The sequence below is a fragment of the Setaria viridis genome, chromosome 9, assembly GCF_005286985.2.
Source record: "Setaria viridis chromosome 9, Setaria_viridis_v4.0, whole genome shotgun sequence".
In the NCBI taxonomy this organism is placed as follows: Eukaryota; Viridiplantae; Streptophyta; class Magnoliopsida; order Poales; family Poaceae; genus Setaria; species Setaria viridis.
In genome coordinates this window covers 39,967,371-39,991,051 of record NC_048271.2, presented here as the reverse complement: position 1 = coordinate 39,991,051, position 23,681 = coordinate 39,967,371, and the positions used below count along the sequence as shown (strand labels likewise).

General features: G+C 42.7%; 3 protein-coding genes across 9 annotated transcripts; all 3 read right to left on the bottom strand.

Moving 5' to 3' along the window:
* Positions 1 to 1,513: 1,513 nt before the first annotated feature.
* Positions 1,514 to 7,332, bottom strand: LOC117839282 (mitotic checkpoint protein BUB3.1). The gene is made up of 9 exons (XM_034719591.2): positions 6,955 to 7,332; positions 6,729 to 6,859; positions 5,914 to 5,996; positions 4,856 to 5,122; positions 3,150 to 3,225; positions 2,377 to 2,457; positions 2,218 to 2,296; positions 2,031 to 2,131; positions 1,514 to 1,943 (listed from the first exon to the last, which is right to left on the bottom strand). The coding sequence occupies exons 1-9, from the start codon at positions 7,081 to 7,083 to the stop codon at positions 1,859 to 1,861; spliced, it is 1,032 nt and encodes a 343-aa protein (XP_034575482.1). The 5' UTR covers positions 7,084 to 7,332; the 3' UTR covers positions 1,514 to 1,858.
* A 2,634-nt stretch (positions 7,333 to 9,966) lies between these two features.
* LOC117837854 (uncharacterized) lies at positions 9,967 to 15,345 on the bottom strand. The gene is made up of 13 exons (XM_034717640.2): positions 15,018 to 15,345; positions 14,745 to 14,934; positions 13,169 to 13,249; positions 12,830 to 12,912; positions 12,624 to 12,739; positions 12,425 to 12,535; positions 12,212 to 12,324; positions 11,813 to 12,125; positions 11,653 to 11,736; positions 11,517 to 11,567; positions 11,349 to 11,420; positions 10,501 to 10,569; positions 9,967 to 10,416 (listed from the first exon to the last, which is right to left on the bottom strand). The coding sequence occupies exons 1-13, from the start codon at positions 15,025 to 15,027 to the stop codon at positions 10,378 to 10,380; spliced, it is 1,332 nt and encodes a 443-aa protein (XP_034573531.1). The 5' UTR covers positions 15,028 to 15,345; the 3' UTR covers positions 9,967 to 10,377.
* Positions 15,346 to 16,644: 1,299 nt separating this feature from the next.
* Positions 16,645 to 21,022, bottom strand: LOC117837852 (putative pentatricopeptide repeat-containing protein At1g77010, mitochondrial). Of its 7 annotated transcripts, XM_034717632.2 has the most exons (6): positions 18,448 to 21,022; positions 18,327 to 18,351; positions 17,763 to 17,876; positions 17,401 to 17,484; positions 17,118 to 17,258; positions 16,645 to 16,993 (listed from the first exon to the last, which is right to left on the bottom strand). In XM_034717632.2, exon 1 carries the CDS (start codon positions 20,617 to 20,619, stop codon positions 18,562 to 18,564), a length of 2,058 nt encoding a protein of 685 aa, XP_034573523.1. In that variant the 5' UTR covers positions 20,620 to 21,022; the 3' UTR covers positions 16,645 to 16,993; positions 17,118 to 17,258; positions 17,401 to 17,484; positions 17,763 to 17,876; positions 18,327 to 18,351; positions 18,448 to 18,561. The 7 variants fall into 7 exon arrangements, with proteins under 7 accessions (XP_034573523.1, XP_034573525.1, XP_034573524.1 ...); XM_034717634.2 differs by having other exon boundaries at positions 17,401 to 17,531; positions 18,327 to 21,022; XM_034717633.2 differs by having other exon boundaries at positions 17,401 to 17,501; positions 18,327 to 21,022.
* Positions 21,023 to 23,681: the final 2,659 nt, after the last annotated feature.

The window sequence follows — 23,681 nt, the reverse complement described above, 5'->3', positions numbered from 1 at the left end:
TCAGCGAGCGCATCGCTTGCGCGGAGCATCGAAATGGGGTGCCGCAGGCTAGCTTTGGATTGGATCATTGGATGCCTCTGGGCACTTTCCGTTGCGAGAGGGGGCGAATGGGCACCGCGCGCGCGAGCACCGGCGGATGATGGGTAGATCGGCGAGGGGACAGCCATATATTCCTCGAGGGGGGCCTCCCGGTGCAAGTTGAGGCAGGCCGGAGGAATCATCTCATCATGCGGGGAGAGTTCCGCCAATAATTGTGGAGTAAATTTCTTGTATGTCATTGAAAATTATACACATCCCTTATGTGCCATTGAAAATTCAACCATTCCTTTAATACCATTGGATTTATTTTGTAATCCCCTCTCTTCTCTGGATGGTGCCACCAATCTCCCTTCCTCTCTCATCCCTGGTCCATTTCTCCCCTGAGCAAAAAAGTAGAGCAACAGCACCGCTTGTTCTTCTTTCACGCAACCCCCTCCACCGAGCAAGCAATCCATGGAGGCTAATCGGCAAGCAAGTAAGCAACGCAAGCAGGACACCCTTTTCACCGTTGACCGAGCCGTGGCACCCCTTCTCCTTGTCGCCGAGTCGGCATCCCGTCCTCTTCCGCGAGCGCGCAGGATCGCGGTGGGCGACGACATCGTCGCCTCGCGGCTCGCGCTGGCCCGGGGCAAGGACGAAGGCAGCGTGTGGACGGCCTGCGATGCCCGACGCGCTCAGGACTCGGCATCCACGACATGCTGCCTCTCACCGGCGTCCATGAATCACCGGGGAAAACGAAATTTCGAATCCCTGCAAAACGAAATCTTATCGTTGCAATTGCTGCGTTGATTGGGCAACTTTTTATACACTTGATCAATTTTTCAAATGTTTTTCTGCACTTAATCAACTTTTCGCACCAGCTGGTGCTGGCCTGCAGCGTGCGCGTCCCCCGTGCAGGCGCCTGCCGCAGCCGGTTGCCGTGGCCCTCGCCGCCGCGTCTTTTGTCCCGTGGTCTACTGGTCTTCACTCCCCAGTCGCAGCGGTGCCGCCATTTTCGTTGCTGCACCCCTCTGCATTGCTACGGCTTTCCACACCGGGGCCGTCTCCGCTCGGGTGGTTCGCGCGGCCGCCGCATCCGCCGCTCTAGACCGCACTCTCGACCTCTCGTCCCGCTGGCGCGGATGGCCGGAGCGGTGTGCTGCTGGGACGGGCGGACGGGCCTGCTTCACTTTTCTCGCGCGGGCCACTACGCCGTCGTCGCGGCCACCTAAACTCCGAGCTGTCGGTGAGCTCCGCGTCAATGGTTGAGCTGCACCGATAACGGTGGAGTTTAACTGGATTAAAATTCAATGGCATTGAAGGGATAGCTAAATTTTCGATGGCACATAAGAGATCGGTACAATTTCCAATGGCTAAAATCTATGAAGCTTGACTTCTTCAAAACCTAATATACCGGGTAAAAATAAATGGAGTATGAAATTAAGCATACCCTAGTGAGCCTAACTAGCCATTTGCTTGCACCAAGCGGGCATCGTTACGACAGAATCAGCAGTCATCAAATACTCAATTCGGAGCATACAGAGTCGCACTTAACGCTACAGTGACAGATGCCAGGACTGTTCTTTCATCCAGAGTTCCAAACTAACTAAATTAAGACACAAATAAGTCAACAAAGAATCAAAATAAACTAAAACATAATCTACGAAATATACAATCAGCTGGAACATGAAACGTTTCCACGGACACAATTCAGTAGTAGATGGATCAAGATACATTTCACCTCAACGTAGTCAAGCTCAGCGTCAACTAATGTAATTGACATCAAGGGGAGGATCATCTAACCATCTGACTGATACTGTCACCAACTGATTACAATATACTACTGGGGAGCGGCCAATACCTTGGGCTTTGGTTTTACCTCGACTTCATTCACTGTCCTGATAAATATTGCATCAGGCTCATGCCTGAAAAGCATAAAAACACTGGTAAATAAATAGAAAAACTTAATTTATGAAAGCAGAGATTTCTCAAGCAAAGTAATGCAGTATTACGATTTTTCTCCCTCTTCGTAAGTGTAGCTGGACGCCACAGCAAGCAGATGGCCATCCTTACTGAATGAAAGAGCAGCGATGCTTGAAGTGTACTTTGAGTACTGCAATCAAAAGTAATGAAATCATGAATACAAGAAACATTTCAGACAGTAGTTTCCCAACGAAGCAAAACTATCGCTTGATTTACCTGATATAGTCTTTTCTTGTTAATGCCATCCCACACATTCACAAATCCATCACAACCTCCAGTGGCAAATGTTCCATATCTGCACAAGGACAAGAAAATGAGAACTAATAATAACATGAGATATCAAACTGCCAAGAAAAGTGAACACCAAGGCTTTACATCGGATGGAAGGCAATTGCATTAACAGGATAAACAGTGTCCCTCCCAGCCTCAGATTTCCGGTGACACTTGAAAGCATACCTGCATAAAACATAGCAAAAAAATCAGACAAATACTAAGAGAAGAATTACACATGCACAAATGTTAAGTCTAGATTACCAGAATAAGGTAAGAACACAGTACCTCCATAGCAGCACGTTAAGACGCACAAAATTGGTACTTTGTACTTGGGATATATCTAATGCATAACAAGGGGCAATCATAAAGCTCACCTAATTTAGCAGAACCAACCCAAACCTAGACATCTGATCATCTCTTTTGGGAGATGAAAAATAAGTCTTCTACAAACTTAAATAACAGGAAAAAAATAAATAAAAAAGGTTACTGCTCGCAGGGAATTGTGTTTTCATTCTTCTAACAACTCTTGAGTTAAATGTGTATAACAAAATGTTGACACGACACTACCTAGATTGCCTTGATTCTTTTTTAAATGAAAGAAACAAATTTCCAACTAAGGTGTAGGCATGCTTCTACACAAAATATGTTAGATTCGAGGAAGAAACAAAAGGGGAAAGGGTTGGTGTACGAAAACAGTGGAAGGCATGTTTGCATATGAAATTTCACTCCATTGTTTCAATTGATGCTACAAGAAACAAATATTGAACCATTCAGGTCATAAGAATTTCCCTCGCCGGTTGAGTTTTTTTTCAAGTCATAAGAAATAAATACAAAACATGAGACGATCTTTTGAAGTTAAGATGCAAAATACATACTTTTTAGATTGCGCAGACTCAGATAGATCAAAGAACTCCATAGAAACTCGCCCTTCTACAGAACTTAGAGCATATCCTGAAGCAAGACAGACAAGACTGAGATCAGCATACAACAACATAGAAGGGTTTGAAAAGCAAATACACAAATATTGGACAAGCGCTCCAAATCAAGGCGGCTTGAACATCATAACCACTAGCAGCATGACAACCGATCCACTATGCCAGCTAGCCTATAATAATGAAACTGCATCCTGACCAGTAGTCCGTACTAGTAATTGGACCACTGCGGATAAGCCAAAAGCAATTAAACTGTAGTTGAATCAGCATATTTCCTGTAAACATGACTTTAAATTCGCCACCCAGTCCCCAAGGAGGCGAGGAATATTTGCCAAGAGTGTCAAGCGCATGGCTTTTATAAGTTCATAAAAACTTGTACTCTATGTAACCATCTACATATAGGGAAATATTTTTGTTCCAATTTATGTGACAAGCACTCTATTGTGAATTACATTGGCAATATAAATATCTAGAGCACAAGTGTGTTTTCAGATTCAACCTGCTTACTCCAAACAGGAGTACCAACTACATCAGACACAGTAACCACATTTTACCATGCATAGCTATGTTTCGTTTTCCTGGAAACAAACGTATAGCTAAATAATAATGCTTAGAGCCCTCTTTGCCTTGTATAATGCGTGTACCACCTAAATCAAACATGCGCTTGTACCCATTATATAATACACATGTTCAAGTAATAACTAAACACAAAGAGGGCTAAATGCCTAACTGCATCAGCATTTTGCTGTGGGGACGTGCGATGATCTGTAGCTTACCTCACTTTCCAATATTGATAAAACTAAGGGATGTTATGCCTTATGTTTTCACTTTGAAAAGGTCAAATACAGATAGTAAATGAAACAATCAATATAGAAATTTATTATACGGGCATTGGTTAAAATTTTAATAGAATTTAAATAAGTGATCATAGTTTAACTGCAGTAGATCAATGCAATGGAATAATATTCAGATATATAATACAAGAATAAACTCTCACAGCATGGTACCGAGATTGACATAGTCATTCTGGGTTATTACTTCCATCCTGCTACTGATTTAGTGGACAGACCATGATGAACTAAATAATAAACATTAACTAGAAAATAAAAATAAAGATCTTATGCTGCAACTTGAATTTGAAAGTGCCAGACAGAGACAGCCCCAGGAAACTGTATTCACAGAAGTTAAATGAGCAGATGCGAATTATAGTAGTCCTGCTTAACGTGTGATAAAAACCATACCATAAAAATTACAGAAAGATATGTTAATACTCCACTTTTAATAGGTTTCCTTATATCCATGGTATGTAACAAATTAAAGGACAGTGACATGTGTTGTCAAGGTTTGGAATATTTGACTAACAAGTTAAACATTCATAGAAAATCAATATTACATTAGGAGGAGACTCCTCATAATCCTCGAGTCAAACTTGCAGATAAAAATTGAATTGCTTTTACGGAGTCTAGAGGTGCCCATAATTTTTATCCCAGATAAAATGCACAAATAGAAGAGCTCGAACAACTATAAAGCCAAGCCATGAATATAAATTCGCATATTTACCATTTCTCTACTATATGTACAGTAGGTATAATTAAAAAAATGAAGAAATATTGACGATTAGCAACCTAATCAAGAATGAAAGCTGTTACCTGTTCCGTTGGGGAAACATCGAACGCATCGTGTTTGATATTTCAAAGATGAGTCTCTCTTTTGCTCAGGTTGAGACATATTGCGCAAATCATAGATATTGACATGCCTTCCTGCCGTTGCAACAACCAACCTATTTCCTACTAATGACAGAGAATATACACGTTCTGGTTGGGTATATGTCCCAACAAGTGTACGCTCAGGTCCACTCACACCTCTTGGATCCCAGCATTTAACAGTTTTATCCCAGCTGCCAGTGATGACTTGTCCTAAACATACAACAAACAGTTCAATTCAGACTTATTAGGTGGTGAGTGATAAAAATACAACAAATCGAGTAAGTGAAAGGACCCCAAGTGCATTGAAGATTTTAAAGAGTTCTATTTCACACTGGCTATATAATATATCCTTATAAATTTGTTTCAAATAATATGAACGCAGATCCCAGAAAAAAAATGCTAAATCAATTTTAGCAACTGAAAGATATGTAGTGAAAGAGAAACCAAAGGATTCAACTGGTATCTTAGTAAAGCTAGAAATCCATGGCCTGTCTAATGATCCGAGAAATTTCTTGAAACTACAAAAGAGCAGTATAGCATAAACCCTTAGATAGCAGGGGAACAACTACTCTTACATGACAATAATCATAATACAACAATAGCAGACAACTATATAATCTGATAGGGATTGTAATTATTTGAGGACCATGCATTCTTAATTTGCAGAAACCTAAAATCACCAAATGTTCCAACAAACAACACCAATAACTAGGTCCGATAAACATGACTGACAAGGACATCTGTAAAATCCTCAAACCAAATACAAAGCCAACCAGTCATTGACACAAAATTCATGTAGTAGACCCTTCTCTACCAGCCTAGGATTAAATGCTTTTTAATTGTACATTTGTCCTTTCTTAATTCAGGTATGAAAACAGTTAGCAACTGTTTTCATATACTGAAACATAAGGTTTGACTGCATCAGGCTGCACAAGTACCTTGCAGTGAAAAAGTAAAACCATAACATGGATACAAAAGCAATTCAATAGGAACAGAAGTACCTGCAGCATAAGAGTATTCCACGCAACGAACTGGACCATCATGACGACCCAGTACATCTTCTTTGGCTGAACTAAATACTAACCTGAAAGATTATTTGGGCATGGTACTTGTCAGTTGTACTCAGCTCCACACAAATGAATATTTTAAGAGAAGGCAGATATAAGTGTATTCACAAGCAGCCAACTATGGAATTAGTTGCATTCAATAATCAGATCTCTATGCAAATGAATATCCCAGAGAATGCAAGAGTAAGTGCATTTACAAGCAACAAATAGTGGTATTCAATTGCAAGATATGGGCATTTAATTCACATGAAACATAAACGTAAATATTGGCATATCGCTTGTCGGTCTTAGCTGCCGCATTTAAAAAGAGAGGACAGACATTTCCAAACTTAAATACAAGATATCTAAAACAAGATACACCTGTGATGTGAACAAATGCTGCAATACAAAATTGACATACATTTCTTGATATACAGTTTTTTGTTTACTTAAGACTATGAACAGTCCTCTTCCTTTATTATGTTCAAGAAACATTAAAAACTTTTCTATAGAAAAGCTTAAGAATGCACTGCATAGCCACATTTATTTTCTCTCGCAAGAACAATACTTTTGCTTTCAAAATTATCTGCACCACAAAAGTCATTTGACCAACGAACTATAACAAAAGCCTCTCGTTGGACCACATGCAATTTTAGCAACAGCAGTGCATTTCTCCACATCACCAACCCGATCCCCAAATCGGTTGGAAAGTAAGCGAGGAAATAAGGCAGGAATGGGGAAAACATAATAATAATTAAAAAAACCCTGACCGTCGCACAGTGTGGTCGGCTCCAGCGCTGAACCCTGAGGAGTCGTCGTGGAAGCAGCAGTCGAGGACGGCCCCGGGGTGGACGAACTCCCCCTTGAGCACGTTGGCGTCGGCGTCGTAGAGCCGCACCGTCTACAAAGCCCGAACCAGATCAAATCAGCCGGATCAAAGAGCTAGGGTTTAACGAGCGGAGGGGGGGGGGGGGGGGGGGGGTGACCGCGGCTCACCTTGTCCCACGAGGAGACGAGGAGGTTGTTGCTGTGGTTGGAGAAGCGGAGGTTGGAGATCCCGTCGGCGGGCGGGTTCGCGAGCTCCTTGCCGCTACCCATGGCGGCTGGCGCGGCGGCGGCGCTCATGGCGGCAGGTGGTCGAGGACGAGGAGGAGGAGGAATTGGGCTAGGGCCTTGGGCGCCGGGGGAGGAGGGATTCGAAATTCGAACGCGCAACGGGCGAGGCGAGCACGAGGGAGGTCGTTGGGGGAGCGGACGGTTTAAAGAAAAGCTTGTGGAACTCTGGATTCGAATTTTGAACTACGGGGTTGAGCAGAGAGAGAGAGAGAGAGAGAGGAGGAGGGGGAGGAGGGAGACGACTCAAACAGCCAGGCGAGGCCAGAAGATTCCACGGCGTGCTCTTCCCCGTTCGGTCGGCGTGGGCCGTGGGGCCGAGGCGGTAACTAACGGTCAGCCCTTGTTGGGCCGAGCCCGCCCATGCATTTCGTGAAACATTTTTCTCGTCACGTTTTGGCATTTCTGTTCTTTTTACTGTTCATTCCGATTCAGTTATTCTTTTTTTAAAAGGAAACTGATTCTGGTATTCTGATCCAAAAATGGGCGCAGTCGATCATAACTCTTTTCTTAAAAGCTTTAATATCTCTAAGAAATATTGATTAGAGCACGGATAAAAAGGGGCAATAAAAGTAATTTTTTTCGAGAATCTGATTCAGTGATTCAATGCATTTGATGCACCTTTAGATTTATATCTTTGCCACTAATTCTGTGAAAATAGGGTTTTAGGTTTGGAACCGAGTGCCATAGAATAATGCGTAAAATTCTAATGTTGTTCTCTGTCCCTCTGTCCTAAAATATAAAGTATTCTAAGTTTGATCAAGCCAAACTATCTAAAATTTGACCAAGTTTATAGAGCATATAAATAATACTTGCGACATCCAAAAAGTATCATTAAGATTCATATGAAATATATTTTTGATATTTTACTTATTTAATGTGATATATATTTGTATTATCCTTTATAAATTTGATCAAATTTAAAAAAGTTGACTTTGTAAAAACTCAGGATGTCTTGTATTTCAGAATGAAGGGAGTATCTTCAATTGCCAACAAATCAACGTCTTCCGCTTAACCGTTGTTTTCTATCTGTAGCCTTTCCTGCAGCCTTCTACTTGCACTTCTATATGTTGCCTCCTACTTCAACCCGTTTGCTCACTGCTCTTGCTCTTCAAAAGAAAGGATAGATTCAAGCTAAAAAGGACACGACACTACGAAAAAGACATTGCTTGGCTCATCGTTGGATATAAATTTCAGTTGGTTCTGACCCATAAATCCAAGTGTAGGAAATAAAATACAAGGGTGCACAATTTTCCAACTCTTTCGACCAATCTCGGTTTTCCCGGACCCCATTAGACCACACAAAAATTCACCACGTGACGAGCTGAGCTGGTAAGATTTCCTATGGTGAAACCTGACCACCAGGATTCTTTCAATGGTAGGCGACATGCCCGTAGATAGCGAGACGTCAGCGATGACTTTATCAATCTCGAGGATTTGCCGGTTCAGTCTCTCGAAGGTGCTCATAGGGGTATGGTTGTGTATTGTGATTCGAAAAAAATCACCACGTATTTGAATGAAATAATCTTAAATTTGACACCCCTAATTAACTGTTTCCTACACTTCGCTACTTTACTTACCAGTGTCGTTTTGGCTCCCCAAGGTCAAGGTTTTGAACAAGAAGCATGCTTTATTGTGCATGTGACTATGTGAGTTACGTAATATTGGAAAAGGGGAAGAAAAAAGGTATTGGAAAGGGGGAAGAAAAAAGGGCAAAAAAAATGCTAAGCATATATGTAATATGCTGGCTCAACTTAGTGGTGACAAATCTCATTCATTCTAGAGGGTTTGTTTTGCTACGTGCGTTCATCCCGCACACAACGCCACCACGACACGAGGCAACCTCAAAGAGGCGCTCCCACTCCCTCGTGTGTTGCATGTGCCTTAATTTGGCACGCCTTACCTGTAGCGCGCGTCTCTTACGAGAAGGGAACTGCGTACTAATATGAACGAGGTGGACTAATACGGCGTGCATCTCTGCTTCTTTGACGCCGGAGTCCCCCTTCCTGTGTGCCCTTCCTTGATGCAATCCTTTAGAGGCCGCCGTATGTAATAACTTGGCCCAAATGTCATTGTCGTTCCACGTAAGACCCTCGAAACGGTCTAATAGAAATTTAAAACAGACCGGAGGTAATCTTGTATGGCTTCCGGTAGCTCCTTCCATTATTTGAAATTCGTGCAAAACAATTTCATTCCTGTAAACCTAGCTTCCTGGGTGCCGCTGCCGCCCCTGCACCCCACCGCCGCTGCCGCACTCGCCGCGTGGCTGCCACCATCGCTGCACCCGCCAACCCCACCACCGTGGCTGCCGTGCCCGCTAGCCCCGCCATGGTTGCCATGCCGCCAGCCCCGCCATCATAGATGCCCTGCTGCCACCTCCTGGCTGCTACCCTACCGGCACCGGAGAAGAGGAAACAAAGAAAAATGTTGAATATATTTTTTCAAGATATTGAAATACGTGTTCCGAATGTTGAATGTATGTTTTATAAAATGTTGAATCAAGTATTGTGTAAATGTTGATATGATTTTAAACAAATGTTGAATCTGAAATGCTAAAATGTCAAATCTGATACAAAATGCTGAATCTTCTAATTTAGGTCTAATGGACTTTAAAGCCATGTTGCTTATCCAGTATATTGAAGCCATCAGCGTGTTCGAACGGCTGCCGCTGCCGCTGCCCGCTGCCGGCTGCTGCTGCACCTGCAGCTGCGCTGCTCTCACCCGAGCAGCAGCGGGCAGCTGCAAAGCAGTGCCCCGAAGACGCTGCATGTTGCATATCCAGCGCCTTGAAGCTGTATAGGAGCCCCAAGCAAAGGGGTAATCTCACGAGCAGAAGCAATCATGATCTGCTGATATTCAAGTTAATTTGTATGTAGAGGGCTAGAGGCAAATGTGTTGCTGAAAGAACCTTTTGCGTGGAGTTCATAAATGACTGAATTATTCACAAACGACTCTTGGAGAGTGAAGACCTCTATGTTACTGACAAACAACAAATTCCACACTACACGAGCAACCTTGAACCGAGCTGAATTGTAGAATTGTGATTCTGACTTGAAACTGAACAACCTCCTTTCCACGTGCAAGGGAAGTATTTGACAGGGCACACGATCCTTTCTATACTGACTGTTTTGGGCAAACCATTTCAAACATGACGCTATACAAGTGCTTCTCAGTATGAAATCGTATTGTAATGCCTATCAATACCGGGCAATACGCTCACTCAATGCATCAGTACCGGCATATACACAACACTCAACAATCTGGTAAATAGTTCGACTATACAAAACTCCAGGCAGCAGGAAGGTTCTATCCGTATTGCTCGTTCAAGATGTTTTGCTTCCTCTCCTGCACAGTTCAAATTAGATAAAATTTCAACAGGTAATAATCTGTTTCACCATCATAAGTATGACAGAAGCAACATATGCTTACCTGGGCAAGGCGACGTTCTTTATTCAACTTTAGAGCTCTTCCTTTCTCTTCTTCAGATCTAAAGATTTTCTGAACGTAGATAAATAATTCTGTTAGCGATGTCTAGATGGCTACTTAAACAAAAATATAGGTGAGTAGCAGACCAGAGCACTTAACTAAACCTCACTTCAGAGTAAGCTGAGACGTTATGTGAACTAAAACTTAAAATAGAAATTATGATTCCTTTTCGATCAACTTAGAAAAAAAATACAATGCAATATGTACCATAATACTGGTGCTTGTTTTCTTTCACAGCACTGGAACTCACTAAAAAAAGGGAAACGAGATACAAACCCAACAACTGCTTAATTTTGATAATACTTCAAAAAATGCATATCACGAAAAATTCTAAGATACACAATACTACCCCAAACCCATGGCGTAGCTACACCATCCAGATTACTTAATAGAAAACTGAGAATTACTGAAGGTCATAAGTAATCATAGCTGACGATCATTACTGAAGACCACTACCGAAGTGACTCAGTGATTCTGATCTTTTGATTCAGTAAACCCCAAGATGCATAATGACATTACCGTAACAAACTAACGTCAGAATAATATCCCACAAGTTATAATTAGAAGGCAAGGTCATGAGAACCAAACAATAGCTTGTTTGGTAGAGCCTCCAATTGAGAGCCTGCCCACCTGGGCTCGAACACCGAACACGGGTGCTCATAGGTTGTGTGAGTACCTCCCAAAAAGGGTTTGATACTCCCCTCTCTTAAGGCAAAGCCAAGGGGACATCTTCTCCACCCATGGTCAAGTTTTTTAAGAAGGCAAGGTCATCCAAGCTGTGAAAAGCTTACCTTTTTGGTGGTTGACATATTTTTAACCCGATCAATTTTGATATCAAAGATATCATGCAGCAAATCATTGTCCTGCACACACAAAGATACGCTTTAACACTATTACACTAACATACAATATTTCACAAATGAATCAATATGTCATATGTGGATGGTCCTGTATATTACCTGTGCATGCTTTAGGAATCCTCGTCCAAGAAACCGCCTCAAATAGTTCAACTAAGCAACGAACAGATCTCAGAATAATTTATGAAATTGTAAATATTTCACAGGAGTTTACGAAACGTATGCAAGAAATGAGCACCTGTATTGATTCACGCCATGATGTAACTCTTAAAATGCCATTCTTGCCTGAAATCCTAAGTGATTCTTCAGGGCACTCACCACTCTGAAGAAAGAGAATTAAGATCTGGTCTAGTCTGAAATTGAAAGATTCAAGAATAGAAAATGAAATAAACCTAGACCTTAATAAAATCTGAGATTCGTTGGAACAAGTCTCTCTGATCATTAAGATTTTTCTTGTCAGCACCTCTGCCCCCAGCCTCCATAGAGAGATTACAGACTAGACCAGATATTTTGGCCTTCAATGCTTGCATATTCAAGAAAAGTTGGTTCTTAGAACCACTGGTCTCTCTGGTGTCACTGTCAACATCAGCTTCTTCACTAGAGGAAACATCAAGCAGCTTTAGCTCAAAACACAGAGCTAATGCTTCACCAGCAGCAATCCGCACAGCACGATCCTCTGCTTCTAGAAGACTAGAGAGAAATGTAATTGGCCTACATGCAGGAAGAATATAAAGATATAGTTTCATGAGCAATTTTACATATAACAGAAAACAGTGATTGAGGAAGCTTTCACTAACTCTTTCCAAGAATCAGAATTTCTCCTAGATGAACCAACAGTTGTTAAAAGAAATGCCCATGCAGATACAGCAGCTGCTAATAAAGGAGGGTTTGGTTTTCTGACAATGCCAACCTGTAAACCACCGCCAATTAAGTTTAGAGGAAATTCCATACCACACTTCCCGTTTATTATTACTATAAAAAAAACAAATATGGAGGTCAGTCAGCCTTACCTTTGATCCTGATTTTGGATGGATCACATCCCAGATGGCTTTCAAAGATAGCTGGGTTTCAGCAAGATCATTTGCACTGACAAATGTTACAACAGCTAGGCAATCAAGTGCCTACAATCATTCAATTTAGATTAACTAAACTGTAGTGCAAATAAATTTGCTAGAACCACACAAAAGAACGGAGAAAATTTCAACATACAGAGATCATCTTTGGTGCATCGGGCCAAGTTTGTAGGATTCTCAAAAGCTGCGGATGTGACTCATCCATTATTTCGTGCGAACTACTTCCAGCACCTAGTGTAATTGCCAGTAAGCCTTGCATGTACAAAATGAGGGGAAAACAATATGAGCATATCACATATAATGTTGCAGTGAAAATGAACTTTGGTGGATAAGAATACTAACCAATGGCACGACAAGCAAGACACACCTCCTTTGCAGATCCCTTTTTAATTGAATTGGTGAACTGGCTCAATAGTGTGACATATCTTTAATGAGGAAAAAGATCTATCAGGGGAATTAACAAAAAAGGATCCTATTCTCCGAGCAAAATATTGATCTCGTCCACTCACACATGCATGTGTAAGCTCACTAAATTTTATAACTAGAGTATAATAAAGGACAGAACATGTATACTGCATTTGTGAGGTTACATCTTCCAACCCTGTGGGTGCCCAGGATGTAATAATCCCACCTATCCACTAGTCTAGTTATGTACAATACTAAGGAATCATATTAACTTACTTGTTTTCCACTAAACCAAGAAGCATAAAACTTTCAAAAGCATCAACAAGAGCGCCCAGTGCTTTCTCTCTGGTGGATCCCCTGCATGAGTCATGTAGTATTATAGTAAAAAAGAAGTTAGTAATGTTATTTGATCATTCACATTAGCAATTGGTAAATTCTCTGTCAATGTAAGACAGATATTGTAAAGAGAGACCACAAGCAAGTCTTTATGATAATACAATTGAACGAAGGACTAACGTTATTTTTCTCAAGGAAAAGAGCATTGGTAAGTGGATTTAGAATGTGGATAATTGTAAAAAAATGCACCAGAAAGATGAAACAAACTTTTAGTATACTAAGCAACAAATCGAACTTTGGAAAGTTCTCCATTTCTTCCTTATTATGATACATATACTCTAGGGACCACTGTTTAATGGTCAATAGATATATTATCAATCTACTGACTAGAGTAGGTTCAACATCAGTGAGCATGTAAACATAGTGTAGAGACATGTAGTGCCAAAGTGTGTTCGTCAACATGGACGGTAAAGCATAGCAGCATGCCTCGACAAGCTTTGATTCTGAACTATCAACTTTCAAGGGCATATCAAGATAAACAGCAGATGGCATCCAATAAATTTAGTAGATACGATTCCCTTTGACAGTTTTTTCTATATAACTCTTTTCTACAACAAAAAAAATTAATTGCCTATTACAAGGGAAAAGAGTTAAATGAGTTTATCAGTCAAAATTTTCTAAACATAACCTATAAACAAATAGACAAGCATGAATATTCCTTTCCACCATTTGTGAACAACCATCAAGGATAAAGCTTAAAGGCAAGGAAAGATGCAACTTCCACTATTCTTCAACCGGCATTAAGGATCAAAGTTTAAATGGCAAGTAAATATGCAACTCAAAATTTACGTGAATGCATGACATTCCTAGATGTGCTAGAAATTTGATCACATGTCTAGGCAATTCATGACAACTATACAAAATAAAGCCATTTCACATTGCTAATTACTAGACATAGGTTGCGATTGTGAAAGCATAATGGTATGGTACTGATAATTGCACAAGGCCTATTTGAGCATGTAGAAATGGTAACACTCAGCTGACGCCAAACCCCACCACCTACTGGCTTTTGCACAAGAAAACTTGGCACAAGAACAATGTGGAAAGAGATAACTACAGCAGCAAAGTAGTAAAAGTCCCTCCCTCCCTCTCTAAAACACATTGTTAGGAGTGACGGAAAAACTTTTTGTCCATTGAAAAACTAAACAATATACTGAGCTAGTACCAGGAGAAAATGTATTGTAGAGGCTATCAGTTATGTTGTGTATATATATGGTGTGGTTACTTCCAAAATAATTTTAAGTAACTGTAGGTGTTGCAGAGGCGTCTGGCAATTCATAAATTGATATTCTGACAACAAATGAATAAGTTGACAGCCAAGCAACCATTAACATTAAGAGCTCTGCACGCTGAGATGATTAAGGTTATGCGGTTAGTACCCAAACAGTAAACTAGAGGCCCAACCATGGATACACTAACAGTAGCAGACGGCGCTAACAACCATCTAGTAGCTCACCTCTTCTCGTAGAGGTCATCGATGTACTTGTCAAGAACGAATTCCTGCGAGCTGACATGCTCGGTGGCCTGAGCGACCTGAAGGTCAGACAGCGCAGTCGACATCGATGCCACGCTATCGGCATCGCTACCGCCTTCAAGCTGGTCATCACCACCACCACCACCACCTCGGCCTCCCTTGTTCCTCTTACCTACAACGAAACACACCAAATTACCAGCCAAACAGTAAACAACCAACCAAGAAAACCCACGAAATGGACGGGGCGATACATACTCTTGCCCATGACGACGGCCGGGCAGCCCAAGAAGTGAAGAGTCCAAAGAGCCGGCCGCGGAGATCAGGCGCGGGCGAAGGAGCGGTCAGCGGCGGGCCCTACAGAGCGAGCCGTCGTCGGCGGGGGCGGCGAGGAGGAACAGGGAGGAAGAGCTGGAGCTGGAATTGGAAGGGGAGAAGCGGAGGCGCTCGCCGTCGGTGAGGTCGGATTGGCCGTGGAGATGCTGAGCCATGTGAAATCGGGCGACGGGGAGGAGGGGTGGACGAACCGCGGCGAGCAGGGGGGAGGGGACTTTTCTGCCTCGTTTTCCTTGTCGACGAGAGGTGGACGACGACTCGGCCTGGCGGTTGGCACCCCCACCAAAACAGCGTGGAACTCGTGGTTGACGCCGCTCGCTCCCCCCTGGAATGGACAGCAAATCCGCCTTTAAAAAGAAAATCTGCGAAGAAACTCATTTAACTTGCGTGGAAGTATAAATTTTAACCGTAGTATACTAGTATACAAAGGCAAAATTTTAGAGTTAGAACCCTCACGTCAAGTTTCGATAATGCACGGTGATTGGTAAAATTCGAAAATGGGTTCGAGCGCACAGGTTCATCTGCCGAGCATTCATATCCACGTGACATGTGACTATGTGACTCATGTGTACAACAACAATGGAGACAATTTACTAGAAGGAATCGCTACAATATACTCCGTCCTGCTTTAAATACATGTTATTTAACATATCGATGTAGTTTACAAGGCGAAATTTTAACCAATAATTTTTATAAAAGAATATGACATTCCAAATAAATATAGTAAAATATTTAGAGGTACTTTTTTTAAAAGAATTATCAGTCTATGTTCTTCCTCTGTTTTTAACAGAACCAATGAGCTTAATGCCATATATTTAAAATGAAGGGAGTGAATTCTTTGATGGTCAAAGTTAAAAAAAGGTTTGAAAGAATTTTAAAATGAATTATATTTTGGATATGAGGAAGTACTCACGAGTCTTAGCATTTCGATGGAGCCCATAGCCATACGCAACAGCTGCTACTCAGCTTCAAAGCATCGTCTTTGGTAAAGACTAAACATTGAACATTAAAAACATAATCGACAACATTGAAGTCCAAAATTCTAACTCTCGCCTTTTTTACTACACAAATTCCCTCTCAGAACAAGTTTGTCCTACTCTTTCAACTGACATCCCGCGCCCCTGCCCGTCACATTTTTCAACTTTAAGCTTAAACAATTATAACATTTAAGCATAATCGACAGGACGTTTGGATACCAGGGGCTAAACTTTAGCCCTGTCACATCAGATATTCGGATACTAATTAGGAGGACTAAACATGAGCTAATTACAAAACTAATAGCAGAACCCTAGACTAAATCGTGAGACGAATCTATTAAGCCTAATTAATCCATCATTAGCAAATGGTTACTGTAGCACCACATTGTCAAATCATAGACTAATTAGACTTAATAGATTCGTCTCACGATTTAACCTAGGGTTTGTGCAATTAGTTTTGTAATTAACCTATATTTAATACTCCTAATTAGTGTCAAACATCCGATGTGACGGGAGCTAAAGTTTAACCCCCGTCTCCCAAACACCCCCTTAGTAGACATAAAAATTCCGACTTCAACCTCAAACAAACTATTATCCATTTCCAAGTTTTATAATAAGAATGTGTTGCCGAATATTTCTTTTGTCCTACACAAGAGTGATAGAAACGGTTTCTACCTTGCCTGGCCTAGTAATGATAACCGGAGAACAATTCTAATGACCACAGCCTTACAGGTGGTGATGCAGAGTTGTTGCTAAAAAAGCTCATATGCTGCAGGAATTGGTTAAGACAAATGGAGAACTGAAGATCAATCCACCTCTAAAAGATTTGGACCATCCAACTTTACAAAGGAACTTCAGAAGAACTGGAAGTTGTGCTTCATACAGCTTTAGGCGTGAAACAAGGTTCAGCGTCTGCAACTCCTGGAAAAGACAAATAAGAGCTTTCTGTAAAGCTACCTGAACTTGCTATAACTGTTTCAATATAAGAGGGAAAACCTACAAAGGGATAAAAATAGACAAAATATGACCAATGCCAATGTAAAACCTTGGGAAGCCATGTACTCATAATGAAATCAGGGCGCATTCTTCTCACATAGTAGGGTACTCTTCCTCCTGAACAACGGCACCAAAGACACCTAAATCAAATGGTTTTCTGCCCATCTCTGCTCCTAAATTTGCTACCAACCTGGATTACAAACAGGAAAGGCAAATTTTAAACCCATCCTGCGGGGAAAAAACAAATCAATGGAGAAAAGCCATACTGCTAGCCTCCTGGCAAGTCAGGGAAAAAAAACATAAAGGGACAAATGCTCTCGGTGCACCAGTACCTCTCAATTCTCATGATAATCCTGGTGGTTTGCTAGGCCAAACAGATATTATGACCCCACATCGTTTGACCTGATGCAGCAACCCTATGTTTATCCAATACCTGTCAATAAGTTATTGTTGTTTGGACCTACTGTAACACATGGATACTTAGTTTAAGAACTACCCTGAGACTCAAAATATATGAAAGAATGTATACGTTATTCTAAAATGTTGTGGTTTGTCAAAACTGTGACAAACCAACTAATTTAAATTGTCATTTGTCAAAACTATCATAGATTCCTCAGCACCAAGATCAAAAGAGAAACTGGTAGTTTACTACAGTCATTTGGACTTTTGAGGGGTGCCAGGCAAAAAATCTTACCAGTCGTTCAAGCTGGGAGTCAGGCGTTGTTGTTGACCCTTCCATAGGGCATGGAAGTCGCCGTCACATGCCCCACTATCAGTAAGGATGGCTTGCTAGAGAAGTGTCAATGATCTACAAACCAGTTGAAGACATAATAACTTCAGTATGGCATTAGTTGAGCTCCAAACCACAGTTGATATGGAGAAATAAAATAAGTGAGTGGGTCATTGGATTGCCCGTGGTTCCTTAACAAATAGCAAGGGCCAATAACAGAGTATCAGCATAAACGCAGCATCAGAGGCGAAGTGATCTAAGCTGTAACTTTTGTTAAAATTCTATACATTTTTTTGAGTGGAAACAGTAACAGAGGCCCCTATCTTTGGTATTGTATTATTATATATAGAAAGAAAAAAATTGGTCTAATACAGTATATACCGCATCTCCTAAACAATAAGGATTTTTAAGCTGAAAGTCTCCTCTCTTCTTTTTCTAGGAAAAACAGGTTTTGAATTCAGTTCTACTAACTATAACATAAAATAGATAGAAAGATAGGTAGCAGAAGAGAGCATTGTAGTGATGTACCTCTGAAAGCTTAGCTCGTAGGTCACTGCAACACAACAAAATTATTATAAAAAAGAAGAAGCAAACGATCAGATAGAACTATGATCAAAAGCACAATTTTAGCAGGAGTATTATTTGTTACCACTTCCTGATTAGCAGAAGAACGCATTGTAGAAACAAAAGCCAATAGAGAAGGGCCCAGAAGAAAGGGACCGAGATGCATGTGGGAGGTGGGAGGTGTCATTGGCAATTTCCTCTATGCACTATCGATCCAACTGTAGCCAGCATTCTTTGAAATTCTTCTGTCACGCATCATGTTCCTAATTTCTGCTGATTTAGCCCAATCCCCTTGAGCTGCAAGCGTGCTTGACAGCTGCACATACAAACTTGAATGCGGTGACACTTCTGTTTCCATCAGTTTCTTTGCCACTTTATGCAGCAAAGCCTCATTGCCCTGGGCTTTGCACCCTCCAATAATAGAAGTCCAACTAATCGCATCCGCTTTGAAAGGCATGTTCTCTATGAACTCAACTGCTTCATCCAGTCGACCTGCACGGACTAACAGGTCAGTCACACATGCATAATGCTCAGCTGATGGACTCACACCAAAATCTTCCTTCATCCGGTCAAACCATCTGAGTCCCTCTTCCACAAGCCCAGAATGGCAGCATGCAGAAAGGACACCAACAAATGTCCGTTCACTTGGTTTCACACCCCTGCTTTGCATCAACTTCAGAAGTTCCAGTGCCTCATATCCATACCCATTAGAAGCATAACCTATCAGCATTGAATTCCACAAGACTTCGTCTGGATTATCAATTCCGTCAAAGATCCTGCATCCATTGGCCAAGTTTCCACATTTGCAGTATAGGTCAATGAGCGAGGAGGCTACAATATGGTCAGACTGTAGGCCAAGTGCAATAGCAAGACCAAAAATCTGCTCCCCAAAACTTATAGAGCAGATGCTGCTTGATGCACTCAGAACACTGGCTATAGCAACCTTGTCAAGCCACAAACCAAGCTGATGCATCTCACAGAACAGCTCCATTGCATCAAGAGCATGCCCATTTTGGCTGAACCCAACGATCATAGAATTCCATGAGATGGCACTCTTGCTAGGGATCATATCAAAAATTCTTCTAGCCACATCTGTTCGGCCACAGTTTGAGTATACAGTGATCATTGAATTGAGCACGATGGTGTCATGATGCCTAAGCTCACTGAAAGCTTGGCAGGCATCTGCCCAGAGGCTGCATTTTGAGTAGAAGTCAATGAGAGCGCTTGCTGCTATCAAGTCATTGACAGCCCCACTCTTTAAAGCACCCCCATGAATCTGCTGCCCGGGCTTCAGCAAGCCTAAAAAGCCACACATATTCAGAACACTGGCATAAGTTGAAGAATTAGGCAACATGCCTGACCGCAACATCCTCACAAAAAGAACAAAAGCACCATCTCCATGGTAAGCAGGCACACAGCCACTGATAAGAGAATTCCATATAGCAATGCTGGGGTTCTCCACCTTGTCAAAAAGGCATAACGCCTCATGCAACTGTCCACAAGATGTGTAGCCATGGACCAGAGCAGACAGAGAGAATTGATCAACATGTTTTAATCCATCATGGACACGGCGAGCAGAGTCCAAATCTCCGCACTTGCAGTACATGTCAATCAATGAGCAACCCAGTACCGAATCAATTTCGATCTTGGCGACCACAATTCGGGCATGAGCTTGCCTCCCAAAATCATACTTCATCCGATCAGCACAAGCACCAACAACTGTGGTAAGAACGAAGGGATCATTCCAGGGCGACGAGATCACTTCAGCATTGCACTGCCGACCAATCCTCTTGAGCAAAGAAAATGCCTCATCCACTCTGCCACACCGGACATACCTATGCAAGACAGCGTTGCAAGCCACGGCATCCTTCACGGGCATTTCGTCTAGCAGGTCGTGGGCCGTGTCGAGATCCCCAGCAGCAGTGAAGCCAGTTATCACCGCGTTCCAGGAGAAGGTGTTCCTGTCAGGCATGGAGCGGAACACATGGAGAGCCCCACGGAGGTCGCCGGATTTAAAGAGGGCGGTGATGAGTGAGTTGTAGGAGAAGCAGTTCCTCGTGGGCATTTCGTCGAACAGGAGGTGGGCGTCGCGGGAGTGGAGCGGGGAGCCACGCGCGTACATGAGGAGGACGGAGTTGGTGGGCGGGAGGGAGGAGGGGACGTGGCCGGACTTGAGGAGGAGCTGGTGGAGCTGCCGGCCGGCGGCGGCGCCGCAGGAGCGGAGGAGCTGGATGCAGGAGGGGACGTCGACGGCCATGGCAGCAGCTCTAATGTGGGGAAACCGGAAAGGACCGGGTCACGAGAAATGCAGCTGTCAAACGCCGTCGCTACGCAGGTAGCCGGAACCTCGACGACCGCGGTGCTCTCTTCTGCCACCGGAGGCCGGAGCCAGACCTCCGCCAGTGGACGGTAAAGTCATACGGAACGCGGAACGATGCCGAGTTCCCCGTCCCCGTCCGAAAACGCGGAACGGGGACGATGAGGATCAACGCGTGGGTCGACGCCTGTGACGGAAGTTGGGACGCCGTCCCGATGGCCGTCGGGAGTCGGGACACGACGCGAGATAGACGACGGTACTACTACTGTCCCTTGCTCGCCGGCTTCTGCGCTTGCTGGGCGCCGCCGCAAGCAGCGTTGGAGATGGTATAGTGAATGGGCTCGCTGGGGCGTGTATCCCTTAATTCTAGCAAGCAGCCCGTAGCCCATCTCAAGTGCAAATAATCCAGAACTTTTTTATTTTTATTTTTTTTTGATTTTGCATAAATAAATAGTCGAACAAAAAATTTGCAGAAATAGAACTATGTTGTCGCTCGAAACGGCGGTAGCTCCCCGCACCCGCAACGTCAGCGCCGAATCCCGCTTACCGCCCTCCCATCCGGCGGGCCGCACACAGATTCCAGTAGCGTGGGGGACGAGGATGTTCCGCCGTTCGAGACGGCAGTAGTAGCGGAAGCGGGAAAGCTACCGCCAGTACAAACGGCGGTAACTCCCCAGCATAAAACGCGCGGCGCGGCCGCCCCTGAGTGCACGCCCACTCATTTGGTCCCCCCCCCCAACCCCGCGCGCACAGAAGCAGGAGAGCGAGCTCGCGCGAGAGAAGAGGAAGGGAGGGAGGAGAAAGGAAAGAAAGGAAGGACGGGAGGAGGGGAGGGGAGGGGAGGGGAAATTGAAGCCTCGTTCCTCGCTTCGTTAGAGGTATTTTTCCTAATCCTCTAATTTAGGTTAGCTCGTTGTAGATAGATCTATTAGTTAGTTTAGTTAGTTTAGTAGATTTGAGACATAGAAAAATGTAGATCAATTACTCTAGTGCATTTGAGATACAGAAAAATGTAGCTTAGTCAGTTTAGTGGATTTAACTTAGGTATTTAGTTAACAGTAAAAAATGTAGCTTAGTCGGATTTAACTTAGGTATTTAGTTAACAGTAAAATTAGTTTGTTGATTTATGTAGATTAATTTTAGATGAATATTATTTGCAATGCTAGGGTTATATTATGTATAGGTATTCAGGATGTAGTTGTTTCAGGGATAGTTGAAATTATTAGATTTAGTTAGAATTTTTGTTCTTGTCGTGTATATTGACTCGCTGTTTAGGGTTAGATTAATTTAGTAATAATTAGTAATTGACTATAGTAGTATCATGTATATTGATTGGGTAAAATGAAATGAATTAGTTTGTAATTTTTGATAACTCTAAAATGGTTATTACTGTCGATGATAGAGTTAGATGTTTGTACCTTATATTAAAATGTAGGTGTCATTGGAGTTAACTAATTTAAGTTCTTGAGAGTAATTTCCACTATTCGTATCATGTATATTGGTAGGCATGTCGGAAAGTTTATTTTTCCAAATGTTCTATGGTCAAGGGAGGTTAGATATGGTCCAGAAGGAATAGATTTGTCTGAATTTCAGTCGTTCTGCAAAAATTTACCAAGAGTAAGAGAGAGGACTTGGGGATCAATATGCAAGTGGCTTTGTAAAGTTTTCAATCTTGATATAGATCAAGTGGATCTGTCTGTTAGGGCTGTAGTGCCTAACGTAAACTTTTGGAAGCTGATTCCGCTTGAAGGAACCTAGAACTACCGAGCTTATGTAAATGGTTGCACGAAGCGTGGTTTATCGCTCATATTGTATGTTCAAGTGTTCACGAAGGTTGGGTCTAACAGTCAGATGGAAGGAGTGGGAGGTGCTGAAGTTCAAGTTGAGGAAGGTGTGGAGAGTACTGATGGTCCAAATGAAAAAGATGATGAAGATGGGGCAGAAGAGGAAGATGCAGAGGATGATGTTGCGACCCGTGAGCCAAATGGGAAGGCTGATGAGGGGAAAGACATCCCTGAGTTAGTTGAGCAGGTGGAAAGGGAAGGAGAAGAGGCCAATGGTGCCATGGATGATGACTCATCGGATGAGGAAGATGCTTGTCCTGTCCCGCAGAATGGTCAACTTATGACCATTCTGCCCTACAGGTCAATGTAGGGGAAAATGCCCCTGGGTGTACTGGGAGAATGAGGTTTGCGTGGGTGCTTTGTACTCTAGTGGGGATGAGGTGAACGCAGCTGTGAAGCGATGGTCCACTTTATCTTTGCAGCGGCAGTTCAGGGTGGTGAAGAGCAAGCCGATAGTGTATGATGTCTGCTGTGTGAGAAGCAATTGCTCGTTTAGGGTGCACGCATATAAGGGAAAAGTGGAAAGATTAATGGGAGGTGACTAGAGTGGTTGAGCACCAATGCTTGCTGGATGAATTGGAAGGAACACACCGCAACCTCATTGCTGATTTTGTTGCTCAATACATTATCCTCAGATAGTGGAGAATCCCAACTTCGAGCCAAGTCGATTGTTTGTGCCATAAAGGAGAAGTTCAAGTAGAAGATTAGCTACCACAAAGCTTACCGAGCCAAGCAGAAGGTGTTGGAGATGAAGTGGGGTACGTACGAAGCATCGTATGACAACCTCCCTCTCCTGTTGCACACCATATACCAGAGGAACCCAGGAAGCTACTACGACCTGAAAGTCTATCCATGTGCTCAGTTTCCAGGCAAACAGGTCCTGCAGCGGTCATTCATAGTCTTGGGCCTTGCATTGAGGCTTTTCAGCGATGTCGTCCAGTCATTTGCATTGACGGCACATTTCTAACTAGAAAGTATAAAGGCACAATCTTGACAGCTATTGGGTCCAACGGTAACAATCAGGTGTTGCTGCTGGCGATCACCTTTGTGGAGAAGAAGTCTGCAGATAGTTGGTATTGGTTCCAGGTGAGGGTGAAGTAGATGATTGTGAAGGATGTGGAGGGTGTTTGTCTAATTCATGATCGGCACAAAGTCATT

Coding starts and splice junctions, on each gene's coding strand:
- LOC117837852 (XM_034717634.2), bottom strand. CDS start 20,619: ATGGCCGTCGACGTCCCCTCCTGCATCCAGCTCCTCCGCTCCTGCGGC.
- LOC117837854 (XM_034717640.2), bottom strand. Junction 11,421..11,516: donor GATTCCTAAAGCATGCACAG/GTAATATACAGG, acceptor TTGTGTGTGCAG/GACAATGATTTGCTGCATGA. Junction 10,417..10,500: donor AAGAACGTCGCCTTGCCCAG/GTAAGCATATGT, acceptor TGAACTGTGCAG/GAGAGGAAGCAAAACATCTT.
- LOC117839282 (XM_034719591.2), bottom strand. CDS start 7,083: ATGAGCGCCGCCGCCGCGCCAGCCGCCATGGGTAGCGGCAAGGAGCTC. Junction 6,860..6,954: donor TCGTCTCCTCGTGGGACAAG/GTGAGCCGCGGT, acceptor CGGGCTTTGTAG/ACGGTGCGGCTCTACGACGC. Junction 3,226..4,855: donor ATGTTTCCCCAACGGAACAG/GTAACAGCTTTC, acceptor GTCTTGCTTCAG/GATATGCTCTAAGTTCTGTA.